Source organism: Pan paniscus, chromosome 6 (assembly GCF_029289425.2).
Source record: "Pan paniscus chromosome 6, NHGRI_mPanPan1-v2.0_pri, whole genome shotgun sequence".
NCBI lineage: Eukaryota > Metazoa > Chordata > Mammalia > Primates > Hominidae > Pan > Pan paniscus.
Window position 1 is genome coordinate 140,833,181 of NC_073255.2, and position 23,721 is coordinate 140,856,901.

General features: G+C 40.2%; 1 protein-coding gene across 3 annotated transcripts in view; it reads right to left on the reverse strand.

Moving 5' to 3' along the window:
* The window catches only part of RELN (reelin), a 520,521-nt gene extending 500,618 nt beyond the window's left edge, over positions 1–19,903 (reverse strand). For all 3 annotated transcript variants that reach the window (XM_003825720.5, XM_055114793.2, XM_063606317.1), the window contains exon 1: positions 19,375–19,903. In XM_003825720.5, coding sequence (XP_003825768.3) covers positions 19,375–19,600 — 226 coding nt within the window. In that variant the 5' untranslated portion in view covers positions 19,601–19,903. The remainder of the gene's footprint in view (positions 1–19,374) is intronic.
* Between the last annotated feature and the right edge of the window lie 3,818 nt (positions 19,904–23,721).

The following is a 23,721-nucleotide window of genomic DNA, read 5'->3' on the forward strand; positions in this document are numbered from 1 at the left end:
ACTGAAGGCAGAAACCATACAACAATAGCAGCCAATATTCACCAGCTTACTATGGACCAAACATATATTATATCTCATTTATTATCGTGTCACTATGTGACATGCAATTCTTCATTTTACATATAAGAAAAGGGACTTAACGAAGTTGAGTACCTTTAAAGAAAGGAGACTCAGATAAGTAACTTCCATGTCATATAGTCTATCCTCATTATTCACAGATTCCTTATTTACTAATTTATCTGTAACTCCAATATCAATACTCACAGTCATTTGAAGACATGTACATGCAGAGTGGCAAAAAATCTGAGTCACCGGATACTCACCCCCACACCTGAGGTCAAATAAGGCTGCCTTCTTCTTTCAGATCTCATACTGTATTGTCCATTTTTTTTCTTTTCTTTTTTTCCTTTTTTTTTTTTAGAGATGGAGTCTGGCTCAGTCACCCAGCCTGGAGTGCAGTGGTGTGATCTCGGCTCATGGCAACCTCCGCCTCCAGGGTTCAAGAGCTTCTCCTGCCTCAGCCTCCTGAGTAGCTGGGATTACAGGCACATACCACCATGCCGGGCTAATTTTTTGTGTTTTTAGAAGTGATGGGGTTTCACCACTTTGGCCAGGCTGGTCTCGAACTCCTGACCTCAAGTGAATTCGCCCACCTGGGCCTCCCAAAGTGCTGGGATTACAGGCATGAGCCATCACTCCCGGCCTCTCATTATTTATTTAGTGCTATTTCTTTTTCTTTTTCTTTTTTTTTTCTTTTTGCACTTCACCTTGGTGATTTCACTGTTTAAAATGGCTCCCAAGGATAGTGCTGAAAGGTTATCTAGTGTTCCTAAGTAAAAGAAGGTTGTGATGTGCCTTACAAAGACAATCCATTCAAGCATAAGTTACATTGCCTTTGGTCATGAGTTCAACGTTAATGAACCAACAACATATAGTTAATAAGGTGTCTTTAAACAGACTCACACATAAAACAAAGTTATGTATTGATGCTTTGATGAAAATGTGACAGGAACCTAACTCTACATTTCCTCCAGGAACAGTGGTTCTGTAGTCACTAATTCAGTGTTCACAGTCTTCATTGAGTATTACTACTACAGATAATGTGAATCAACTCTTTTTTTAAAAAGTAGTCAAGGCTAGGCGTGGTGGCTCACGCCTGTAATCCCAGCACTTCGGGAAGTTGAGGCGGGTGGATCACTTGAGGTCAGGAGTTTGAGACCAGCCTGGCCAACATGGCGAAACCCCGTCTCTGCTAGAAGTACAAAAGCCGGGTGTGGTCGCGGGCACCCATAATCCCAGCTACTCAGGAGGCTGAGGCAAGAGAATCGCTCGAACCTGGGAGGCGGAGGATGCAGTGAGCAGAGACCGTGCCACTGCACTCGAGCCTGGGCGACAAGAGTGAGACTCTATCTCAAAAAAAAAAAAAAAGAAAAAAGAAAAAGGAAAAAAAAGGTAGTCAAGTCAGGATTAGAATCCAGGCATGTCTGATTCCAGAGATCATACTATTACACACTGTCATGCTCATTCCATATAAACGAAACAACTGATAGATTTGACTACCCAAAAATTAAAAGACAAAGGACAAACTGGGGGTTGGGGGGAATACCTGTCATATATATTACAAGGAATTACTAACATTAGCAGTTTTTCAAATCAATATGAAAAAGAGAAAACTTTAAAAATAAGTAAAGGATTTAACAGATAATTCATACACAGATATACACAAAATTAGTAATAAGACAGAAAATTATTCAACCTTTCTAGTAATCAAAGAAGGAAAAATAAAACAATTATAAAATACTCTTTTTAAACCTATAGATATACCAAAGACTAAAAAGAATTATATCACCCAGCATTTAGTGTGTGTATGCAGACAGGCTGCCTGACAAAATGAAAAGTGGTATTATCTTTTTGGAGGACAATCTGACAGTAGGTATCAACAGCTGTAGTGTTATTAATAAATTTTGAACTGGAACTTTCAGTTCTAGGAATGGATACTGTGAAAGTATTTGAGCATCACTGAATAAATAATAAACATAAACTTTAAAAAAATCTTGGCCAGGCATGCTGGCTGATGCCTGTAATCCCAGCACTTTGGGAAGCTGAAGCGGGAGGATCATTTGAGGTCAAGAGTTCAAGACCAGCCTGACAAACATGGTGAAACCCCCGTCTCTAGTAAAATACAAAAATTAGCTGGGCGTGGTGGCCTGCCCCTGTAATCTCAGCTACTTGGGAGGCTGAGGCAGGAGAATCACTTGAATTCATGAGGTGGAGGTTGCAGTGAGCCAAGATCACGCCACTGTACTCCAGCCTGGGCAACAGAGCGAGACCCTCTCTCAAAAATAAGTAAATAGATAAAAATAAAAAAATAAAAAAATCTCTGCAATGTTGTATGTATTATCTAAAACTTGAATATTAGAGGGAACTGAGTATGTTTGTGTGCATCCATACACTGTAATACTAAACAAAGGTGTAGCTCTGTACTTATGGGCATGGAAAGATGCTGAACACATATAGCTGAGTGAGAAAAGCTGACTGTGGTAGGTATAGTTTGATTCCATTCACGTCTGCATGCACGTATGCAAATTAAAACACAGATTGCTTACAAGTAAGAGACTGGATTTAGAAACTAGTTTCCTCCCTTGCGCTGGAAGAGCTTGGTCCTGAGAACTACGTGAAAGAGGATTTCACTGGATCTCATAACTAAATATTCTAAGTCTTCCCAAGAAATTCTACAATATTTCTTAGAATTACAGAGTAAATAGGTGTGGATGGCACTGTCCCACTGAGAAGCACTGGCAGGGATAGAATGCAGATGAAGTATGGGCAGATCCCCATCACAATGACTGGCGTTGGCCATCTGACTTCTGTTTGGAATAGAGGGGCCATCATCCATCAAAGACTCCTAAAGTTTGACATTACTAGATTTAGGAAAATAGAATGCCATGATGAGATGCAGCATCACTGTCAGGCAGAGGCTTACAAGAAAGGATGAGATGAGAACTGAGAGCAGCAGGAATCGCTTTAAAGCTAAATTAGAAAGAACAAGAAACCTACACAGTTTGTATTTCATATGTGTTCCTTTTCTGGCTTATTAATATTTTCTTTCATAAAGAGATAGATGCTTCACACACTGCTAATGTATGTGGGCATATGATTATGTGTGTGTGTGTGTGTGTGTGTGTGCTACAAGATTAGATAGAAAAACTTTATGATTGACACCAAAAAAGAGGTACCGTCAGCAAGAATGTATTCATGATGTCAGCAGTTACTGTGATCCAGTTGTTTCACAACAGAGAGTATCAGAATCCCAAAAAGAATTCTGTGCAGAATTCCAGAATTTTGTTGAAAGAGCAAAGGTGCCCTGAAGGTTTAAGTAAAGGCATCTGGCATTTGCACTCAACTGTCACAGCCAGTAGTGATAATCCAACCCATTTGGTGCATGTGACAGCTTTTTCAAGAGCATTTCTAACAGTGGCTGGAACAAGGCAGTTAATGGCAGAAGTTACTGTAGTAAGAGAGAGTGTCTGTGTGGTTCTAGGGGAACCCTTTGCTCTACAGGAAAAGAAACATAAACAAGTGAGATAAGCCCACTAACAATGCATGCAAGTTATTATAATCCACAATTTAAAATATAGTTAAGATAAGAAAAATATTTATGTAAATATTTACCTTGTCTACAATTAGGAAAAGACGCTCTCAGCACAAAAGCAATATGAGAAAACAAAAGAAACAAAAATGTATCTGTTTTCATAAATATATTAACACAATGGGCATATAAAAATTCATGAAAAAAATAAAAATAAAACCACAACTTGGGGAAAAGAATTTTGCCAAAATTTAAAATATATACAAAAATATTAATCATAACGTTTATAACACTGAAAACAAAAGAAAAACACCTGAAATGTGAAATATTTATAGATTTTTAAGTTATGCTACAGCATACAGTAAAATGTTGTGGAGCCATGAAAATCATGTTTTTGAAAAATGTTGATATCAAGAGCACATAATGTTAAGATTAAAAAGATCATAATTCCTAAGACTATAAATAGATTAAATAAATATATTCCTTTTTAATCACAGGAAAAAATAACAAAAAGTATGTCATAATAATAATAATACTCAGCCAGGTGTGGTGGCTCACGCCTATAATCCCAGCACTTTGGGAAGCCAAGGCAGGTGGATCACCTGAGATTAGGAGTTCGAGACCAGCCTGGCCAACATGGTGAAACCCCATCTCTACTAAAAATACAAAAATTAGCCAGGCATGGTGGTGCATGCCTGTAATCCCAGCTACTCGGGAGGCTGAGGCACAAGAATTGCTTGAACCCAAAAGGTGGAGGTTGAGGTGAGCCGAGATGGTGCCACTGCACTCCAGCCTGGGCAAGAGAGCAAGACTCCATCTCAAAAAGTAAATGAATAAATAAATAAATAGTACTTAACATTTTCTGTGACAGGCATAATGTTGTTTTTCATATGCAATAACTCACTGAAGATCCAAAACAACCCTGTGTGACGAGTACTATCATCACTATTTTTCAGACGAGGAAACGGAGACATAGAGAAGTGAGATCCCTTGTCCAAGGCCACATGACTTAAAAGTGCAAAGCTTGGAAATGAACTCAGCCAGTGCATTTCCTGAGCCTGTGGGCTATCCACTACCACAAATCCCTGAGAGTTAAGCCATCTCTGATTTCAAAGGCTCGTAAATTAAAATATCTAAATATGTTATGGATAGAGTGGAATTTTATTTCTACATTATCTATAAGATTTGAGCTATTCTCACTAACAAGTCCTGGAAACATTCATGTTAATTTCCATAAGTTTGGAGCCTCCGATCCTCTCAACTTATAGGATATCAATACATGTAATTTAATGAAGATGCAGAATTCTCAGCTGCTGTTCCCTTTCTATGTTCATCACTGTCCAAGTAAATTTCTCTTAGAAGACAAAATCTTTGGGGAAATTTGTCGAGTTTCCATTTTTGTGTGTTTTCTATAAGGTTATTACATATCTGTTGAGTATGGAGCCAAACGATTTTGGTTTCTGTCCTTCCCACTATTTATTCCTATTCAAATGAAAATTTAAATACAAACTAGCTACCCATTCATCAAGATTGTTTCAAATTTATTTATGGCGCAGCACAGAGAAGCTTCTGGGAATAACAACTTTAAATCTATAATAGTTTCTATTAATAATTGTAGTCACTAATTGCTATGAGAACTATTTTGGATATGCTAACATATAGTTAAAGTAAACTCATTCCAACAGACTGCTATAAATAGCTTTGCATATTCTCACAGAAGACATGAGAATTTTGTAAGTTTGAAGAGTGGGAAAGTAGAAACACGGTTTTCAGACTTTCTTTTCAAACATTGTTATCACAGGTTCAAAGCCAAAATTTAGAAATTGTACTCACAAACCCATCTTTATAGATGATCCTCTTGATTAATTATCTTGGCACTGCCACTTTCAGACAACAATTTTAACTATATCTCATATTAGACAGGGATCCCAAGTGCTATTCTTGCTCACTGATTAAATAAAAATGTTTATGCACCTGTTGTGTGCCAGGCACTGTTCTAGGCACTAGGAATAGAAGCAAAACAGGCAATAGAGGAGCAAGCAAAACCTGCTTTGATGAGGTTTTAAGGTATTTATACTGATAGAGCACACAAAGGGAACAAAGTAAAACAGCAAAATACAGACAGGATGATAATAGCAATGAAGAAAAATATAGCAGTCAAGGGGATATGGGTCCTGGGAAGAATGGAGCAGTATTTATTTATTTATTTATTTATTTATTTATTTTGAGACGGAGTCTTGCTCTGTCGCCCAGGCTGGAGTAGTGGTGCAATCTCCGCTCACTGCAAGCTCCGCCTCCCGGGTTCACGCCATTCTCCTGCCTCAGCCTGCCGAGTAGCTGGGACTACAGGCACCCGCCACCACGCCTGGCTGATTTTTTTTTTTTTTTTTTTTTTTGTATTTTTAGTAGAGACGTGTTAGCCAGGATGGTCTCGATCTCCTGACCTCATGATCCGCCCACCTCGGCCTCCCAAAGTGCTAGGATTACAGGCGTGAGCCACCGCACCCGGCCGGAATAGAGCAGTTTTAAATGGTGTGGTCAGGGAAGGCCTCATGGAGAAGGTGACATCTGAGTATGGACCTGAATCAGGAAAGGACAGGCATACAAGGCCATCTAGGGAAAGGGATGCTAGACAAGAGAATAGCACTGCAAAAGTCCTGAGGTGGATCTGAGCTCCTACTGTGTTTGAAGAACACAAAAGAGGCCCTATGGTTTCAGTGGAGGAATAAGAGGTAAAATACTACGTCAGAAAAGTAACCAAAGAGGCAGGTGCTACAGGGTTTGAGAGGCCATGCTGAATATGTTATCTTTTTCTCAAAGACAGACTGGGAGCAACCAGAGGTATAGCTAGAATGACTATATAATTTACTATTTAGATTTTGTTACTTTTGTTGGTAAAATGCTAAACTGGATGGACACTGGGAAAACAGAGAAAGACCAGGGCTGTTACAGGCAAATGGGGGAAATATACGATGTCTTAGGTGTAGACCAGAGGAGTGGCATCGTCTTGGCTTTTAGCAGAGCACCCAGGCTGCTATTTTCAGACTAGAATGAAAGTGAGCAAGCGTTAACACAAAGACAGTTGTAGGAGCCTATTGTAATATCCAGGTGAGAAGTGGCTGGGGCAATGGCAAATTCTGGGTGTTTTGAAATGCAAGGCCAGCAGGACTTCGGAATGGAACTGATGTGGAGCATTAGAGAAAAAAGATTTTGAGATGAAACAATTGTAGGAACGGAGTTGGCCTTAACATAGCTGGAGAGACTACAGAAGAAGCTGCTTTAGGAGAGTCAGGGGAGGGGAAACAAGAAGCTCCAGTAGCCATCCAAGTGGAGATACTGGGTGGGCAGTAAGACACAGAAGGCCTAAGACAGTCAGGGAGTCATTAGGCAGTCACCAGCATGAAGGTGGCACTGAAAGCATTAGAATGGTCAACCTCCTGGCCTGAGCATGGTGGCTCACAATTGTAGTCCCAGCAATCAAGAGGTCGGGCAAATTGATTGAGTCCAGGAGTTCAAGACCAGCCTGGGCAACACAGTAAGACCCCTATCTCTATAAAAAATACAAAAATGAGCGGGGTATGGTGGCACGTGCCTGTAATCCCAGCTACTCAGGAGGCTGAGGTTGGGAGGATCACTTGAGCCCAAGAGGCTTTGATATTCCCTCGCAGGTTGTTAAGTGTAAGATCTCTGGCAGTGCTGGGCATGGGAGCTCACGCCTGTAATCCCAGCACTTTGGGAGGCTGAGGTGGGTGGATCATTTGAGGTCAGGAGTTCAAGACCAGCCTGGCCAACATGGTGAAACCCCGTCTCTACTAAAAATACAAAAATTAGCTGGGTATGGTGGTGTGTGCCTGTAATCCTAGCTACTTGGGAGGCTGAGGCAGAAAAATCGCTTGAGCCCAGGAGGTGGAGGTTGCAGTGAGCCAAGATCACGCCACTGCACTCCAGCCTGGGTGACAGAGTGAGACTCCGTCTCAAAAAAAAAAAAAAAAAAAAATTCCCTGGCAGTTTGAAGTGAGGCAGAGCAGATACAATCCCGGAGTATCTGGGCTTCCTGTACGAGGAGAGGTCACCTATACTGCAGTGTACAACTTTCAGAAGAGAAGAAGGCATTTCCACAAAACTAAAAAAGCGTAAGTCCCTTTTAGGCTAGATCTATATGTACAATAAGAGGGCAATTCCACCCTACCCCTGCTAGGCCAATAATGCTTGTGGTCCCAGGAACTTGAATCCAGTATTCAATGAAACAAAATGAAAAGAAGTTGGAGAGGATTCATCCCAATTGTGAGACCAGAAAAGCCTCCCTACTGGTTCCTACTACCATGACTCCTTTAGCAGTTGACCGCTCCCTCCTCCTTGAGACACGAATCATTTCTACATCTGTTTGGATTTTCCTTCCATTCTGCAAGCTAACCCACCTCCTACTAATAAATCCCTTAAGCCCAAGTTAGCCAGAGTTGGTTTCTGTTGCTGGCAAGCAGAGTACCCTGACACACCTGCCACTCTCCAAAATGGCAGCTAATAAAATTTACGCTTTTCCAAGTTGGGTCAATTTTCCGAGGTAAATAAAAATAAAGGTTTAGAGACGAATACCATACCAGCAAAACAAAAGCTTAATACTCTAATAACCATCCTTAAATTCTGATTACAAATGTTTCTTTCACTAAGAAATATTTCTAAGGAGAAACATTCTTTTTACCCAATGAAAACATCTATTTATCTTAAATTAATCAAAGAAATGAACATTTTATTTGAGATTAAACATCTTGATAAGAAGTATATATTGTTATTAACTAGTCACCATGTTGTACAATAGATCTCTTGAATGTATTCTTCCTAACTGAAATTTTCTATCTTTTGCCTGACATCTCCCCACCCACCCCAATCCCTAGCACCTGGCAACTAGCATTCTATTCTCTACTTCTATGAGTTCAACTTTTTTCAGATTCCACATATAAGTGAAATCATGTGATATTTGTCCTTCTGTTCCCTGGCTCATTTCGCTTAATATAATGCCTTCCAGGTTCATCCACGTTGTCACAAATGAAAAGTTTCCTTCTTTTTTAGGCTGAATAGTATTCCATTAGTGACTGCTTCTACAGGATGGCAAGGAAGCACACACCTCGTTCAGTATTTCCTATTCTTAAATATTTGCAGAGCTTCTATATTGTTCATTGTGTTGTAGAAAGAGTTAGGAATGACTGGTCTAGATGGTACAGGACAAACTTGTTCGGATGAGCAAAAATCACTAAGCAATACGTGTCAAATCAATCATTATTTTAATAATTGAGACGAATCTGATCTCTAGAGCATTTGCATTTCATTTCAATGAATACAGATGGCTATCCCCTGGGTACTCATTAGTGATACCAATTCTGAACTCTTCATTTATTGGAGTTCTCTATGTTTAAAATATTTCGGAATTGACATGTCTGCCTCAGTTTCTGTTAACAGTCTGGCATAAACCACTTACATTTGAAATAAATATTCTAAAAGTTGTAATACCTGCATCAGGTGAAATCACGTTAGTCTCATGGCTTCCTACCCTCCCCACCCTGGAGGCTCACAGATTTGCACATCAGAGCTACAACTTAGCACAGCTCATCAGAGAATGGTACAGGGAGAAATGATCTGGTGTTTCAGGCTTGAGAAAAGAAAATATCTATATGTGGAACATCTCTACACTTTTTGGTGATGTTTGTATAAAGGCTCCTTTGAGTCGTTAAAGTCCAATGAGGCAAGTTTTTCTCTCCTAGTAAGAACAAGAGCCCACCTTCAAACCCTCTGAGAACCTCTGTAGGTTCTGAATAGGAAGCTCTCAGCCTGAATCTCTCCTCGGCCCTTTTATTTAACTTCTACCAGGGGTCAGCGGATCTTGGTTCAGCTCTGACCGCAAACTTTGGAATAAACTATAATGGTGACAAATCAAGAAACATTCCTATACTACCGGAGAATGAGACAAGGGCAGACCCCACTTCTTATCACTAGACATGACACATGCCTTGCCATCCCTCATGCTTCACTCCTAGCCTGGTTGCCATAAAGTCTAGAGCTGAGCTCTGCCCTCTGTGGCAGCAGGTGGACTACTTGGAGGCAAGGGCTGGAAAGGATGTTTAGCAGTTGCTCTCCTTTTTTTCTCATTCAAATTAGCTCAACAGAAAGTGATTTTTGAAGATCTGATCCATGTATGAAAAATAACTCCACAAAGGCAAGTAAAAACAAATGTTATCCCATTGGGTTTATATCACTGTAAGAGCAGAACTTTGAGCAGTGAACAGGTCAGACTGCAGAAACTCAGTGGTCACCAAGGACTTCTACTGTGTGCCACATCATTCAGTTTCACAGGCTGTGCCTGCAGACTAACAACATTTACTGGAATTTCCTAAAGAGAGGAATATACAATAGATGAACTTCAATAAATATCTTTAAAATGTCCCTCCCCACCTACATTTTTCAATTCTCTTATATTCAAATCCTATATAAGTTCTATTAGTGTGTGAGAGAACACGTTTCTTCATTACTTAAAATTTTTTGGCCAGGCGCGATGGCTCACACCTGTAATCCCAGCACTTTGGGAGGCCGAGGTGGGCGGATCACCTGAGGTCGGGAGTGCGAGACCAACCTGACCAACATGGAGAAACCCTGTCTCTACTAAAAATACAAAATTAGCTGGGTGTGGTGGCGCATGCCTATAATCCCAGCTACTCAGGAGGCTGAGGCAGGAGACTTGCTTGAATCAGGAGGCGGAGGTTTCGTTGAGGGAAGATCATGCCATTGCACTCCAGCCTGGACAACAAGAGTGAAACTCTGTCTCCAAAAAAAAAAAAATTCTTAATAAAAATTATATTATCAAAATATTAAAAATAAATTTTAAAAAGGTTGTAAATCCTTTTTTTTGTATTTTTATGTGTCATATTTTGAAGGCATGTTAACTCTTTCAGGCCAACAGTATTCTAGGTGATTGCTTTGTGCTTTACCTGGGAGACAATGTCTGGTCAAAGAATTATGGACTTATGAGTACGAAATTCCAGCTTTGTTTAGCATAGATATCAGCTTTCTGGTTTGATTTTGCAATCTTTATTTTAAATAATAAAATTAGCTTTTACTTTTCTTTGTTTTCTCATTTTTGAGATTAGTTTTATTATTATTATTTTCCTTTTCTGAAATAACCACCATTTTGAAAAATAAATGCGTACTATCTAAAAGGATGGATTCTGGAGAACTACACAGCAGCTTTGCCATCTTGGGCAAAACACTAACCTCTCTGTGACTCAGTTTATGCATCCATAAAATGAGAATAACAGTACCTTCCTCATGAGGATTTTGTGAAAATTACATGAATTAATATGTGTAAAGTATTTAGCTCAGTGCCTGGCACATATTAAGCGCTACTTTAGGGTTTGCTATTGTCACTGTCATAATTCATTCATTCAGGAGTCTTTGAGTTGCCTTTTTTTTCAGGTAATATTAGTGCTTGAAATTGGAGTGTAAATCCACTTTTTCTAAGAGCTTAGAACCAACCAATTTCCTCATATTCCTCCATCTCACACACTGGACATATAACATTATTTGCAGGATGAGAATACAGGAAGTGTTTATTAAAGAAAAGGAAATGTGAAAAGAACTGGAACTATGATCATAACATATCTCAACATTCACAACAAAGGTGGCCCAAACAAAGAGATTACATGTTCCTGAAGGTAAGACTCAGATGTCTGTTTCCTATGTCAATATGTAATAAGCAAAAGAAATGACAAACTTGGATAAAGTCCTAGAGGCTGAGCCAGATGTGACAAACAAGGTTAAGGATGGGGCAGAGCTCACATTCACAACCATGTCACACGTCTAGATATTTTAAATGTCAACAGGATTTACATATGGTGACACTGCATTTTAGAGAGATAGTGTCAGGAAATAAAGTTAGGTGAAGGAAACGAACAAGCAAAAATTATCAGTATATAAGAGGTCAGGCACAGGTTACCTTCTCAAAGCATAATTAGAAAAGCTAACATAAAATGCACTATCTTTGCCACCTGTACAAGTAGCATACCTTAAGGGATATTTTGAAAATATATTGTCAAAAATTTCCTAGGAAACACCTCAGTTTTATCAAGGTTACCAAAACCAACTCTATGAGAGGATCAGAGCAATTCAGAGCTTGATACAGGAATTATGACTGACCTAAAAGCAAATGTTAACTGGGACATCTGTGTGTTTAGATGAAATACATATTAATTAGGATTGCATTCAGCTACAAGTAACAGAAACAATTTAATTTTTCTCACAATACAAGAAGTCCCATCATTATTTCAGGGCTGGCATAGCTGCCTGAAGATATAAAGGAGGACCCAGCTCCCTCTAAAGTTCTGTTCCACCATCATTGGCATGTGGCCATTATCCTCAAGGTCAAAAGATGGTTGTATCATCTCCGAGCTAGAATAGGCAAGGTTAGGGCAAAAAGTAAGTGCCTGCTGAGTCTTTTATAAAATATTCTTTATCAGTTTTATCAAGAGTCTTCCCAAAGACTCTGACTGGGTGCAGTGGCTCATGCCTGTTATCCTAGCATTTTGGGAGGCCAAGGCAGGTGGACCATCTGAGGTCAACAGTTCAAGACCAGCCTGGCCAACACGGCAAAACCCTGTCTCTAGTAAAAACACAAAAATTACCTGGTCTAGTGGTGTGCACCTGTAGTCCCAGCTATTCAGAAGGCTGCGGCACGAGAATCGCTTGAACCCAGGAGGTGGAGGTTACAGTGAGCCGAAAAGGTGTCACTGCACTCCAGCCTGGGCGACACTGAGACTCTGCCTCAATAATAATAATAAAAAGAACCTTCCCAAAGACCCTAATCAATAGATTTTCACTTCATATCGCTGAATTATACCGCCAATAAATGGCAGAGCAAGATATGAACACGGGTCTATCTTCAGCATCCAGTTAAAAAATACTCACCTCCATGGCTCCCTTGCAGCTCCATGTAATTCAGCGATATGAAGAAATTCTATGGGAGGACCACAGCAATTCAGAGCTTGATACAAGAATTATGACCGACCTAAATAGTTGATAATAAATGTACTGATTTTTTTTCATATTACTATCAGTAAGAAGAGAAAAAAGGTGTAGAGATGGCAATGGGGGAAACCTGAAGGGAAGAAAGTGAAAGAATTTAAAAAGAAAAAGAACAAAGTGGTGAAGCAGAAAGGAGAAAGGAAGAGGAGAGGGAAAGCAAGGACCATGGCATGGAGTCAAAGGAAGCAAAGGAGGAAAGACAAAGATAAAATTTAGAGAGAGGAAGAGAAGATGAGATACAGTGGGAAGGAGATGGGAAAGGCAGAGAGAGAGGACTAAGGTGATCGTAGCACTTATGGTCTACTGTCACTCCTTTTCAGGTCACTTGGTTTGTGGGCACCAGTGGACATCAATAATCGGTGCTATCTATAACATGTCACCTTTCCTATCATGTAAGAGTATTTTAATCAATAATTTTCTTTTTAAACGGGGTCTCACTTTGTTGCTCAGGCTGGTCTTGAAATCCTGGGCTCAAGTGATCCTCCTGCCTCAGTCTCCAAAGTAGCTAGGATCACAAGCATATGCCACTGTGCCTAGCTATAATAAAATTTTATTTTGTTTTCAACATAAAGTTTTATTTTTTTAAGGAAAGCTAATTCAGCATTAAAGGATAACCTGCATTTTAAACATTTACTTTGAAAACTCAGAACACTTATAACAATTTCTTAGTGGGATTCAATGCTATCTAATTATCTTAGCTTTGTTTTTTATTTTGAGTGATTCAGGGCTGCCTTATACCACAAATCAACATTTCTACATTTGTACTGATCCCCCTGCCACACACACATCCTCAAATACATTTGCTATAATTGGTTCTTAGAGAGGATAGAATAAAAAAGAAAAAAATAGGTATAGTTTTAGAGAAGCAGACATTTTAAAAATAATTGGCTAACCTATAGGCACAGCATTCAACCCTTCAGAAGCTCTGCCTTCAATGAGATGGGCATGGCAGGTGACTGTGGTGAAAATTACTCTCTGAGCCACATAACTGACACCAAAGTGAGATCATGTCATTTCATGCGGAATGTCCTAAGAGCCAATAATTTTTTAAAGCTACACAATTCCTGCGTTTGAACAGTCATTATGAGATATTCATATTTGAAAATTCAATTCGAGTATCTGAAATAGGGCTTTTAAAACGCTTTTGCTTAAAGTTGATGAGACTGAAATGCTATAGAGTTCAGTTATTTTTAAAATGACTCTAAAATCAGGTAAAGACGGTGGATTAATCACCCCAATGTTTTTGAAATGAAAATACTTAGATAAGTCAATTTGCCTTTTAACATGTATTAAGTCATTACTCAGGCATAGCCTAAACCACCTCTCTCTGTCCACAGTGAACCTGCCCATTCCAACCTAATGCACTCCACCTTCCTTTTTTTCCTGAGTGTAGTGCTATCCAGTTTTTCTATTTCTATGTGACACAAAGAACTTCATATTTCTCTCTCTCTCTGTGTGTGTGTGTGTGTGTGTGTGTGTGTCTTTTAAAATGTAAATGTTCAAAAAGTACTGGTCACTCAATTTATTTATGCTTTTCAAATGTAAAGGTTATTTGAAATAAAGGGGTCATTGCATCAGCAACTATTTATGAAGATTAAAGGCATAACATAAGTTTCAAACTAGCATTTGAAGTGATCAGAAAAACAATTATGGCTTAATATGCAACCAATCTTAAATAATTGATGGAGTAAGGCTTCTAGTTTATTCTATAAAGTTGACCAATTCCCAGGAGGTAAAAAAAAAAAAAAATCAAAGACAGATTTTTAGATATTTTCTTTTGAATAAAACTAATCTATAAAAATTTGAAAGTCAAAAATGCTGACTTTAAAATCTTGGTAAAATATCACTCTTTTTAAAGATGGAAAGTCAAATTTACTGGAATAAAACAGTTCTGTAAAAACTATATTCATATTATTACAACGATACAACATTACCATTTTATTAACATTTTCAATGCAAATAAAATTAATAGTTTAAAACAAAGATTCACACAAATTGGAAGGAAATATAATTAAATAACTCCTAGTAATGTAGGAATGAATGAAGTAGGAATTTCTGCCAAAATGAAATATTTTGAACTATAATTGTAAAGACTTGATTTTAGTTTAAAATTGGAATTGAAACTCACAGTGAATATAAATTACAGGAAGCAAGATTTATGATTTAAGAAACAATCTCAACCACATCAGTAAAATATGTATGAAATAAATTGTAGAGAGTAAGATAAATATGTAACAAGTAGAGCAAAATGCTCTAAAATGCCCAATTTTCATAGTCCTATATAAGCAGGACGCAGCTTCAGTTCACTTATAAATTGCATTTGACAAATGATTTTGAAAGTTTAAATACATTGATTCCAGAATCAGACATATGAAGGATAAATAACCAATCACCTGATCAGCAATGCAGTTACTTCAGTAATGGCAAATTACTTTATTTCAAATAATAAAATCATTCCTTTGAAAGGAATTAAATCTGGAATATATTTCCAAAAATTACGTCTGACATAAATATCATCTGGTATTTGAAAGGTCATTAAATTGCACTTCCTTTGAACAAGAATTTTTAAATAGCAACCAGTTAATTTCAGAACACGTGTGTCTTTAACAGTAATACTGGAAATTGTCAAAATAAAGTGCCCTCAATACTCTATCCTGATTATACCTTTCTTTTAAGTAAACGTTTAGTTTTAGGAATAGAACACTGATTTTCCTGTCTGTCTCACAGTATAATTTTTTTAAAAAAATGGGAGTAGATATACAGCATGAAAAAATTACCAATAGTGACGCCGGACTTACAAAATACAATAAAATCCCCCTTTTAAAACATCATACCACATCACCAATTCAATTCTACTCAAGGCCAAATTTTTTTCTCTCAGTTGATATTTTAGAGCATACTTCTCATTGTTAATGGAACACTTCCCCCATCTTATGCTACCATAGTAACAGAAATTCTAGTCCATTCAGAAATTTAGGTACATTGTCTCACCAAAGCTCAAGTATTTTGGGCAGACTCATTTACTTAACGCTTGTCTTTCATGCACAATGTCTTCTTCTAATGGCTGACCTCTCCTTTTTGGTGGGGACTGAATAAAGCCAACCTTGTGAGGGGCAGTTCCTTACTGACATGATTTCAGGGGCATCCAAGTCTTTCTATCCCCATATCTATTATCTGGCTGTTCAGTGATGCTAAACTTACTTTAGGCAAAGAGGGGAAAGACATCTTTCTACAATTACAATAAAAAATGTGGGAAAGTTTAACACTGACAAGTCACATTCACCATAAATTGATTGGGGGCAAGGGGAGGAGTGGCAAACAAAATGGATGGTAGATACCTGATGGCTGGGGGTGAGGAAAAGGAACGACCATGGGTGAGGAAAGGTGCAGACTTCAATCCAACCATCACACTTTTCACAATACTGCCTTTGTCCCTAGGAGAAGGTGTGCTGATTACGGGGCATGGCTGGAAAAGAGAAATGGCTACCTGACTAAACCATGTAGGTTCTTGTTTCCTATTTCCCCATCATTTGCAACTTTCTACCAAACAAAACAAAACAAAACAAAAAATTCCAGGTTTGGTGCCCGAAACGCACATTGGGGAAACTGACCATGTCTTAGGATTTGCGCAAAAGAAAAGGAAATTCTAGGAAAAAAAAAATGTTCTGACCCTGAGACCTTTCTAATTCAACATGATGTATAGAGACCTCCTTTTGCTGAGCTTCTACATTGTGGTATACTCATGGTTCATTGTGACTAATAATGCCCTTTCAAAAGAGTCAGAGACAACATAATTTACAAGATATATGAAGATGAGAAAGAGATACCAAATGACATTTAATTGAGAGATGAGAACACACCAGATGTAACCATGCACTATTTATAGAGTTGCCAGTACTGAAAATAGATGGATATACTACTTAATGTAAAAACCTGTGACAATTCTGTTAGACTCGAAAGCTCCAGAGTTTTTAGTACTATATATTTTTTATTTTTGTTAAAGATATTCCATAGATATATTTAAATACGACACATACAGGGACCTATAATTGTGAACCACTTTTATTCTAGACTGGCAATTGCTGCCCCATTTTACATTCTGAGCTCTGCCACACACCCCAGTGTCAGAGGGCAGCTGACTGATCTACAGAAATGTTCTATGTTAGGTGCTATTGTGCACACCACCTCTATCTCAATGCATTCTTTTAGGTAAAAAAAAAAAAAAAAAAAAAAAAAAAGTCACAACTATCAGCTCTACACCTAAACATGGTTCATTCAAATGGTGACTTCAATGTAAATCATAAATGTGACTGATTTTTTCTGATATAACTGTTACACTTTAAAGATACAGAAGGTTAGAAATAAAGTCTCAAGCTAACATTTTACACAGTTCTTATAAGTTTAAGAAGACTTCTTGGGCAAAAGACCTTTCATTTTGGTCACATATCAAAATGGGCCAACCACAAAAGTACATGAGATTAAGTTTTCCTATTGGCAGTTCAATTCTTACAGAAGCTGTGTGTGTGTGTGTGTGTGTGTGTGTGTGTGTGTGTGTCTGAATTTTTTAAATTAATTTTCAAAAGCCTAAAAGGAAAAGAGACATACATAAGCATCACTTCATTTTTAAACATGTATTCTACCTGTAGAACATTTTACAAAAAAAAAAAAAAAAAAAAAAAACTCTTACTTTAAGGCCTATAGCTACAGCTAGTTCCAAAATCTAAATGTTTAATAAAATAGATAACAGAAATTTAAAATCTGACACAATTCTCAAAGCTTATAATAATTTGGCCTTTCATAACTTACATAATACAATTTCTCTACCTTTTCTGGTGGTGGAAAAGAGGTGGAAATTGAGATTCTCCTCTGCAATGTCCAACTTGAAGTATTTACATTTTATTTCTACTCTATGTTATCCATTCCTTTTCAGACTTAGATATGTGATTATGGTGAGTCTTAAGGTGACTTGCATTTGCTAGTCAAGGGTGCAAGGGAGCAAAACCAAAGGGTGTATGATATTTTGGTGTTTTTAGTTAAGTTTTCGATATCGAGACCTTCCAAAGGATGTGGAAAATAGAAAAAATAATAATAACGCTTTGTATCATCACATGGTCTTCCATCATAACCTGACAGTCACGCCTTTGAGACCAGCCTCACTCACTTACCCACCGTTCTCACTGAGAGATCATACCGGGCAAGAACTTTTGCTAAGAGTCGCACGGAGCAGCAGGCTGTCAATCAGGCTTTGGGTTAGGTCTGGTTGCCATCACAGTAGCTGCTCCTTTCACTTAAAGATTCTCATTACCTCAGAAAAGCACTAGATTGTTCTTGGGAAGAGGGCGTAGTAAGCACTTTTATCTAAAAAGGGACTAGTTACAGAACATTAATTTTCCAAAATTATTTCTAAAATTCCACCAAATTAAACTCCTGCTTTACAGACAAGGCTGCCACCATGCCACAAGGAAGTTGTAAAAGCACTGTTTAAAACCTCTAGGAGACGTTTATTTAGGCTAAATATTTTATAATAGATATCAAGGTTTTTTTTAAAACAGAAAAATCTTGAGGATTCTTATAATTTTTAAATGCTTGTCTATCTTAAGTGCTAGCACCCCGTAGATTATCTCCCGCCATGCCAATGATTGTTAGCCTATTAGAGATAGAAACTATTAACAGGAGCCTACTGGACAATGGTTTCTATTTGGTTGGGTATAAATATTTTGGGGTTGAAATTCTAATTAAATAGTGCCTGTCGCTGCTTAAAAGCTCTATAGACATGAAATGTTCAGAAGTCCCAGAAGAAATACAGAAAAGAGACATTTTTTATTTTTCCACATACTCGATGTACTAGCTTAAAATACATGTACTACATAATATTATATTTCTTGGAGCTAAATTTTATTTCTTCTGTAATGTTTATTTTTGATGCAGGGCTGCATAATGATTCCATTTTTAAGATACCTCTAAATTATAAGGGATTCCAGCCTCTACCTGGAAATTAAAGCTGTGCAGATAAAATACAAAGTCATTAATAAACATCACAAAGATAATTCTAACAAGAAGCACCATGTAAAAGTAAGGCAGGAATCAGAAAAATCATCAATTACTGACATATTAAATCACACTTTCAAAAGAATAGGGAGCTGGAAGCAGCCGCTCCCTTTCAGGAGGGCTGTTTGACACTGAATGAAATGCCAGGGACTCCTGGCTGGTGAGCAGCGGGAACTTTGCGGGCGAGCGGCGCGGGGCAGCCACAGACCTGGGCGCTTCAATCTGTCACCAGCCTGCCCGCAAAGCCCAGCGACAGCCCCCAACGCCCCCCCGGGGACCCATCTGGGGGGACCGGGAGCAGGACAAAGGTCTGAAATCCAAGTCCTAGGAGTAAAGAAACAAAATGCGCAGGTTCAATTTAAAGTGCCTGCGGTAAGTACGGGGAGTGAGGGGGAAAGACACCGGCCCCCAAGAATTCTCAGGCGTTTAGCACAAGCACCAGCTCATTACCAGGAGATGCGTTCGGGGAGTGGGGACATGGAGAATGAATCCCAACTTGTGACTCCATTCTCCACTAACTTTATTCTCGCTCCCTGGACCAAGCGCATCGCTGGGGCCAGGGTTGTCATGGTTCTTGTTTCCAATGCCCCTTGGAAGAAGGAAAGGGATGAGAAAGGTGCGCTGGCGGGCGCACCCGGCGGCGGCGAGCGCGGAGGTGCTGCGGTACCTACCATGGTATTCTTGTCCCGGAACGTAGTAGGTGGGGTTGCCCGCAATGTGCAGGGAAATGAGCACCTCGCCCTGCTCCCCATCCCCTTCCAGCTCCCCGTGGTGGGTGCACAGGAAAAAGAAGGGCGAAAAGCGGGGGTAATAGCCAGCCGCCGCGCGCGCCCTCAGCGTCGCCCCCAGCAACAGCGCTAGGAGGAAAGTCTGCCGGGCCCAGTCACTGCGCTCCATGCCGCCGCCGCCGCCGCCGCCGCCGCGCGCCCTACGCGCCGCTCGCTCATTCAGTTTTGGAGACGCCGGGACGGAGGAGCCACGCGGAGAGAAGGCGAGAAGAAGGCGGACGGGAGCGGAACGGGCTCGGGAGCGGGCCTGGGAGCGGGCCCCCGCCGAGAAGTTCCGCGGGAGACGGCGGCTCCCAAAGTTACTTTGGGCCGCGGGAGCGCGGGACCGGGGCTGCGGGCGCCGAGAGCGCGTCGTCCGCCGCCTCCGTGCGCCGCCACCGCCTCTGCGCGACGCCCCTCGGCCAGGCCTGGGAAAGCGCCCGCCCCGCTCCACACCTTCTTAAAGCCCCGGGCGCCGCGTCCCCCCCGCCGCCGCCACACGTGTCCCGGCCGCTCCCCCGCCCCCGCGCGCCGCCCCTCCCGCCCCCCGCCCTCTCGGGCTGGCTCGGCGGCACCTCGCGCGGCGAGGGGCGCACGCGTCCCCGGAGTCCCCGGCCAGCGCCCGGTTCGCACCCGAGAGGACAGGGAGGGGCGCCCGCCGGGGAGCGGGACGAGAACGCTGTCGAGGACCGCTGAGCCCGCGACTCTTCTGCGAGGGACGTCAAAGCCCCGCAGAGGGCACCTCCCGTCCAGCTGTCTGAAGGGGAAGGCCAGCCCCTTTGGCCGTCAGTGTGCCCTGTTTTTCCTGGGAGGATGCGTGAGGGAAGGAGAGGGGCGGCAGGGACGGCCGCTGGCGCCGGTTTCTTTGTCTGAGCCGGCTGCGTCCCGCGCCCCTCGGGGCTCGCAGTCTGCCAGTCCGGGCGGCCCGCACTCTTTCTGGGAATCCGCCCGAGGCCGCGAACCGCTAGGGGCCCTCGCGCTCCCTTCCCACCCAGGCCCCCTGTCCCTCTCGCCGCCCCCGCCCGGCCCCTCGCGGCAGCGACAGAGCCTCATCTGTAGAGGATTTTAAAATGAGATTAAGCGAAAGTGGAATTGGCAGACTCGAGTGGTGCCTGGAAATGGTGATTTGTGCTGCTCGGTTGTGGGGAATTGTGAGGCAGGAAGGGCTGGCGGAGCTAAGATCCGACAGGCTCTCTTCGCCGGACTGTTCTGTTATTCATTGCTTCTGGGCTCTTCAGGCAGAGATGGGTGTTGTAATTTTTTAAATCAGTGTTTATTTCCTTTAAATGTCGGTTATGACCAATGGCCCTGAAATCGGGGGAGGGAAAAACGTTCAGGGGAGATGTTGGCAGCAGTGATTGAAGCGGGTGGTAATGAGCGGCTGCACATGAACTGCAGGGAAGTGAAATAATCCATAAGCACATTTTTAACCGAGAACGGCTGGCAGGAGCCCTGCGGCATCCGGAGATGGGGGAGCGGGGTTGCCAGGTTTTAATGCCTCTCCCCACCCACCCTTGGCTTGCCACCAAGCCAGATAAACCCGCACGTACAGAAATGAGTAGATTATAAAATTGGAAGGGATAGTGCCTTTGCCTGCATTTGTGGGGCCAGGGGCGGTGAAAATCAGGGTCCAAGGGGAGACCTCTGTAATCACTTCGTTGCAAAAGGAAGAAATTGTTTTTCTTCCTCTTACTGAGACCGAATGACAGGTAGAAAGGGCCCATTTCTAGCTGGTTTCTTGTTTCCCTTACTTCAAAATCCCCAGAGGCTTAACTGCCATATAAATAATATACAGTGTATACATATATGTATGTGCATATATATATGATGTAACAATTGCTACACTGTAGCTCTGCGGGGTGCAGGCTGTGGGGCTAGACGTACTTTACCTTTTTAATCCTAACACCAACTGGAGAGGCAAAAAATATCCCTATTTCACAAGGGAGGAGGCACTCAGAAATGTTGATAACTTGCCCAAAGTCAGTGACAAAGGCTGGATGCAGGGCAGACTGGCTGGCCTCAGAGGCTCTTGTCCTGCAGTGCCCTGCCACAGTCGACAGCCCTAGCTGGAGCAGGTGGTGTTGCCCCAAACAGAATTAGGAGATACTCGCCCACAGCTAACAAGGCTGTTACTGCCTTCCTGTCCAGTCATGTGAATATAGCCAAAGACAAAATTAATCACTTGCAGAAAGAATCCAAAACTATTTAATGTTTTTGGCTTACACTTTTAAAATGTTTAGTTACTATGCACTGAGCACCGTCCTAAGTACTATACATACTAACTCCCTTATTCCTCATAACAATACTATGGGAAAAGTACCATTAATAGCTTCATTTTACTATGATGAAACAGCACAGGGAGGTTAAGTAACTTGTCCAAGGTCACACAGCTAGTGAGAGCTGTGACTTGAACCCAGGCAGTCTGATTCTGACACTTTAACCACTGCAAATCGGCTCTAAAGAATGCATGTTGGTGTTGTTAGAGGGATGGGGGGATAATTATTCTTCATCCAGTGTCAGAATACCTCATTTAATCCTTATATTAGCCTGCAAAGTAGGTATAATTATCTTCATTTTTAAAGAGAAGAAAGTTGAGATTCATAGAAGTTAAAGGAGCTTGGGATCAAGTCTGGCCATGCTTGATGCCAAGGTCGCTGCTTAAATAAACTGTCTTTAGTAAGCGCTGACGCTTGGTCCAGGACATGATTGGAATTTAATTCATATAAGGTCCTCAATTCCCAGGAAGTCCCCTTCTTTCCATTGTGTAGTGCACTCTCAGAGAAATATTTTTTCTCATATCTCTCGACATGGCTTTCTTAACATTCAATTTATGTGACCAAGTTTATTTTTCAATCTTCCCCTTTATTGTGCTTCCTTAATTTTTACCACTTTTCTTTGCTATTACATTTGAATAACTTTTATACTCTTAGCCATGAAGCAAGCTCATATTTCTGGCTACAGCTCTGCAGTTGTTCAATAACAGACACAAAGACTGTTTAAATAATGTCCTGAGTGGTGTTGAGCTGGTCAAGAGGGGAGTAAATGTTGGTACACTCCAGTCTGCAGTCCTTAGAACTAACATGAATACCTTGTAGAGGCTCAAGTTCATATTTGTTTCATCTCTGACACTTTTTTTGATTAGGCCAGTTCAACTAGTCATCATTAAAAACTTTTAAATAACCTTTAGAAAATCAGAAAAATACATAAATCATATATAAAATCCATTGAACCGAGAGTAGCATCTTCTTAGTGAGCAACTTACTTGAAATCACGCAATAAGGTGGAAACCCAGGTTAGATAGCAAAACTTCCTGTTTCCCAATTTGTGTGCTAACCCTTACACCTCGTTTCTATTTAGTGAGCCATAATAAGTATCTCCAAGAATATTGGGTCTGCAAAATCCAAAAACCTTCTGAACTAATAGAAAAATAGAGAAGTGCTTTTCCAGAAAAAATGGTTTACATCAAAAACATCTGCAAAAAATAAAAAGTGATGTCAGGTGAAAATGAATAGGCTTGTGGGAAAGGGAGTTTAAAATGGAATGAGATTTATTTTTAATTAAAAGAGTTTTGAAATAATAATTAGTCTACCAAAAGAATTAAACTAAGTATTCTTAGAAGATAAATCCACTTCTTCTTGATAAGTGGAAATTATTGCCCAGTATTTGAATAATCATAACACGATGGGAATTAAATTCATATATATATATATATATATATATATATTTGCTATGTGTGTGTGTATATATATATCTGCTATATCTCTATATATATACATGTATATATATATACATATATCAGATACATAGCTTTTAAATTATTGGGAGGTGATTCATCCAAATGAAATACAAAGAAGACATTAAATTATATTTTAAGTTTGCAAGAATTCACTCATCTGCCTTCCATTGATATTTTTTGAGATGAAGCATTAAACATTTTGGTATATGTGGGAAAGTGAGTCACTATTCTTATTTACCATGTAAAAATCAAACAAAGTTTATAAAATCAAAAAATATGTAAATATAAATATGAAGAGGGTGAACAAACTGAAATCAGTTGACTTATTAGACTCTAAAATGGTAAAAAAAGGCCACGTGAGAGCAAACCCAATAGCAGCTAATAAACTTATAAAATCTATTACTCATAAGACATGGTACTGTATGATAAAATTGAGGCTCCTAAGCAAAAAACAAAAATCAAAAAAACAAACAAAAATAGACCCTAAAGATCAGTAAGCCTTTTGCAAATGAAAT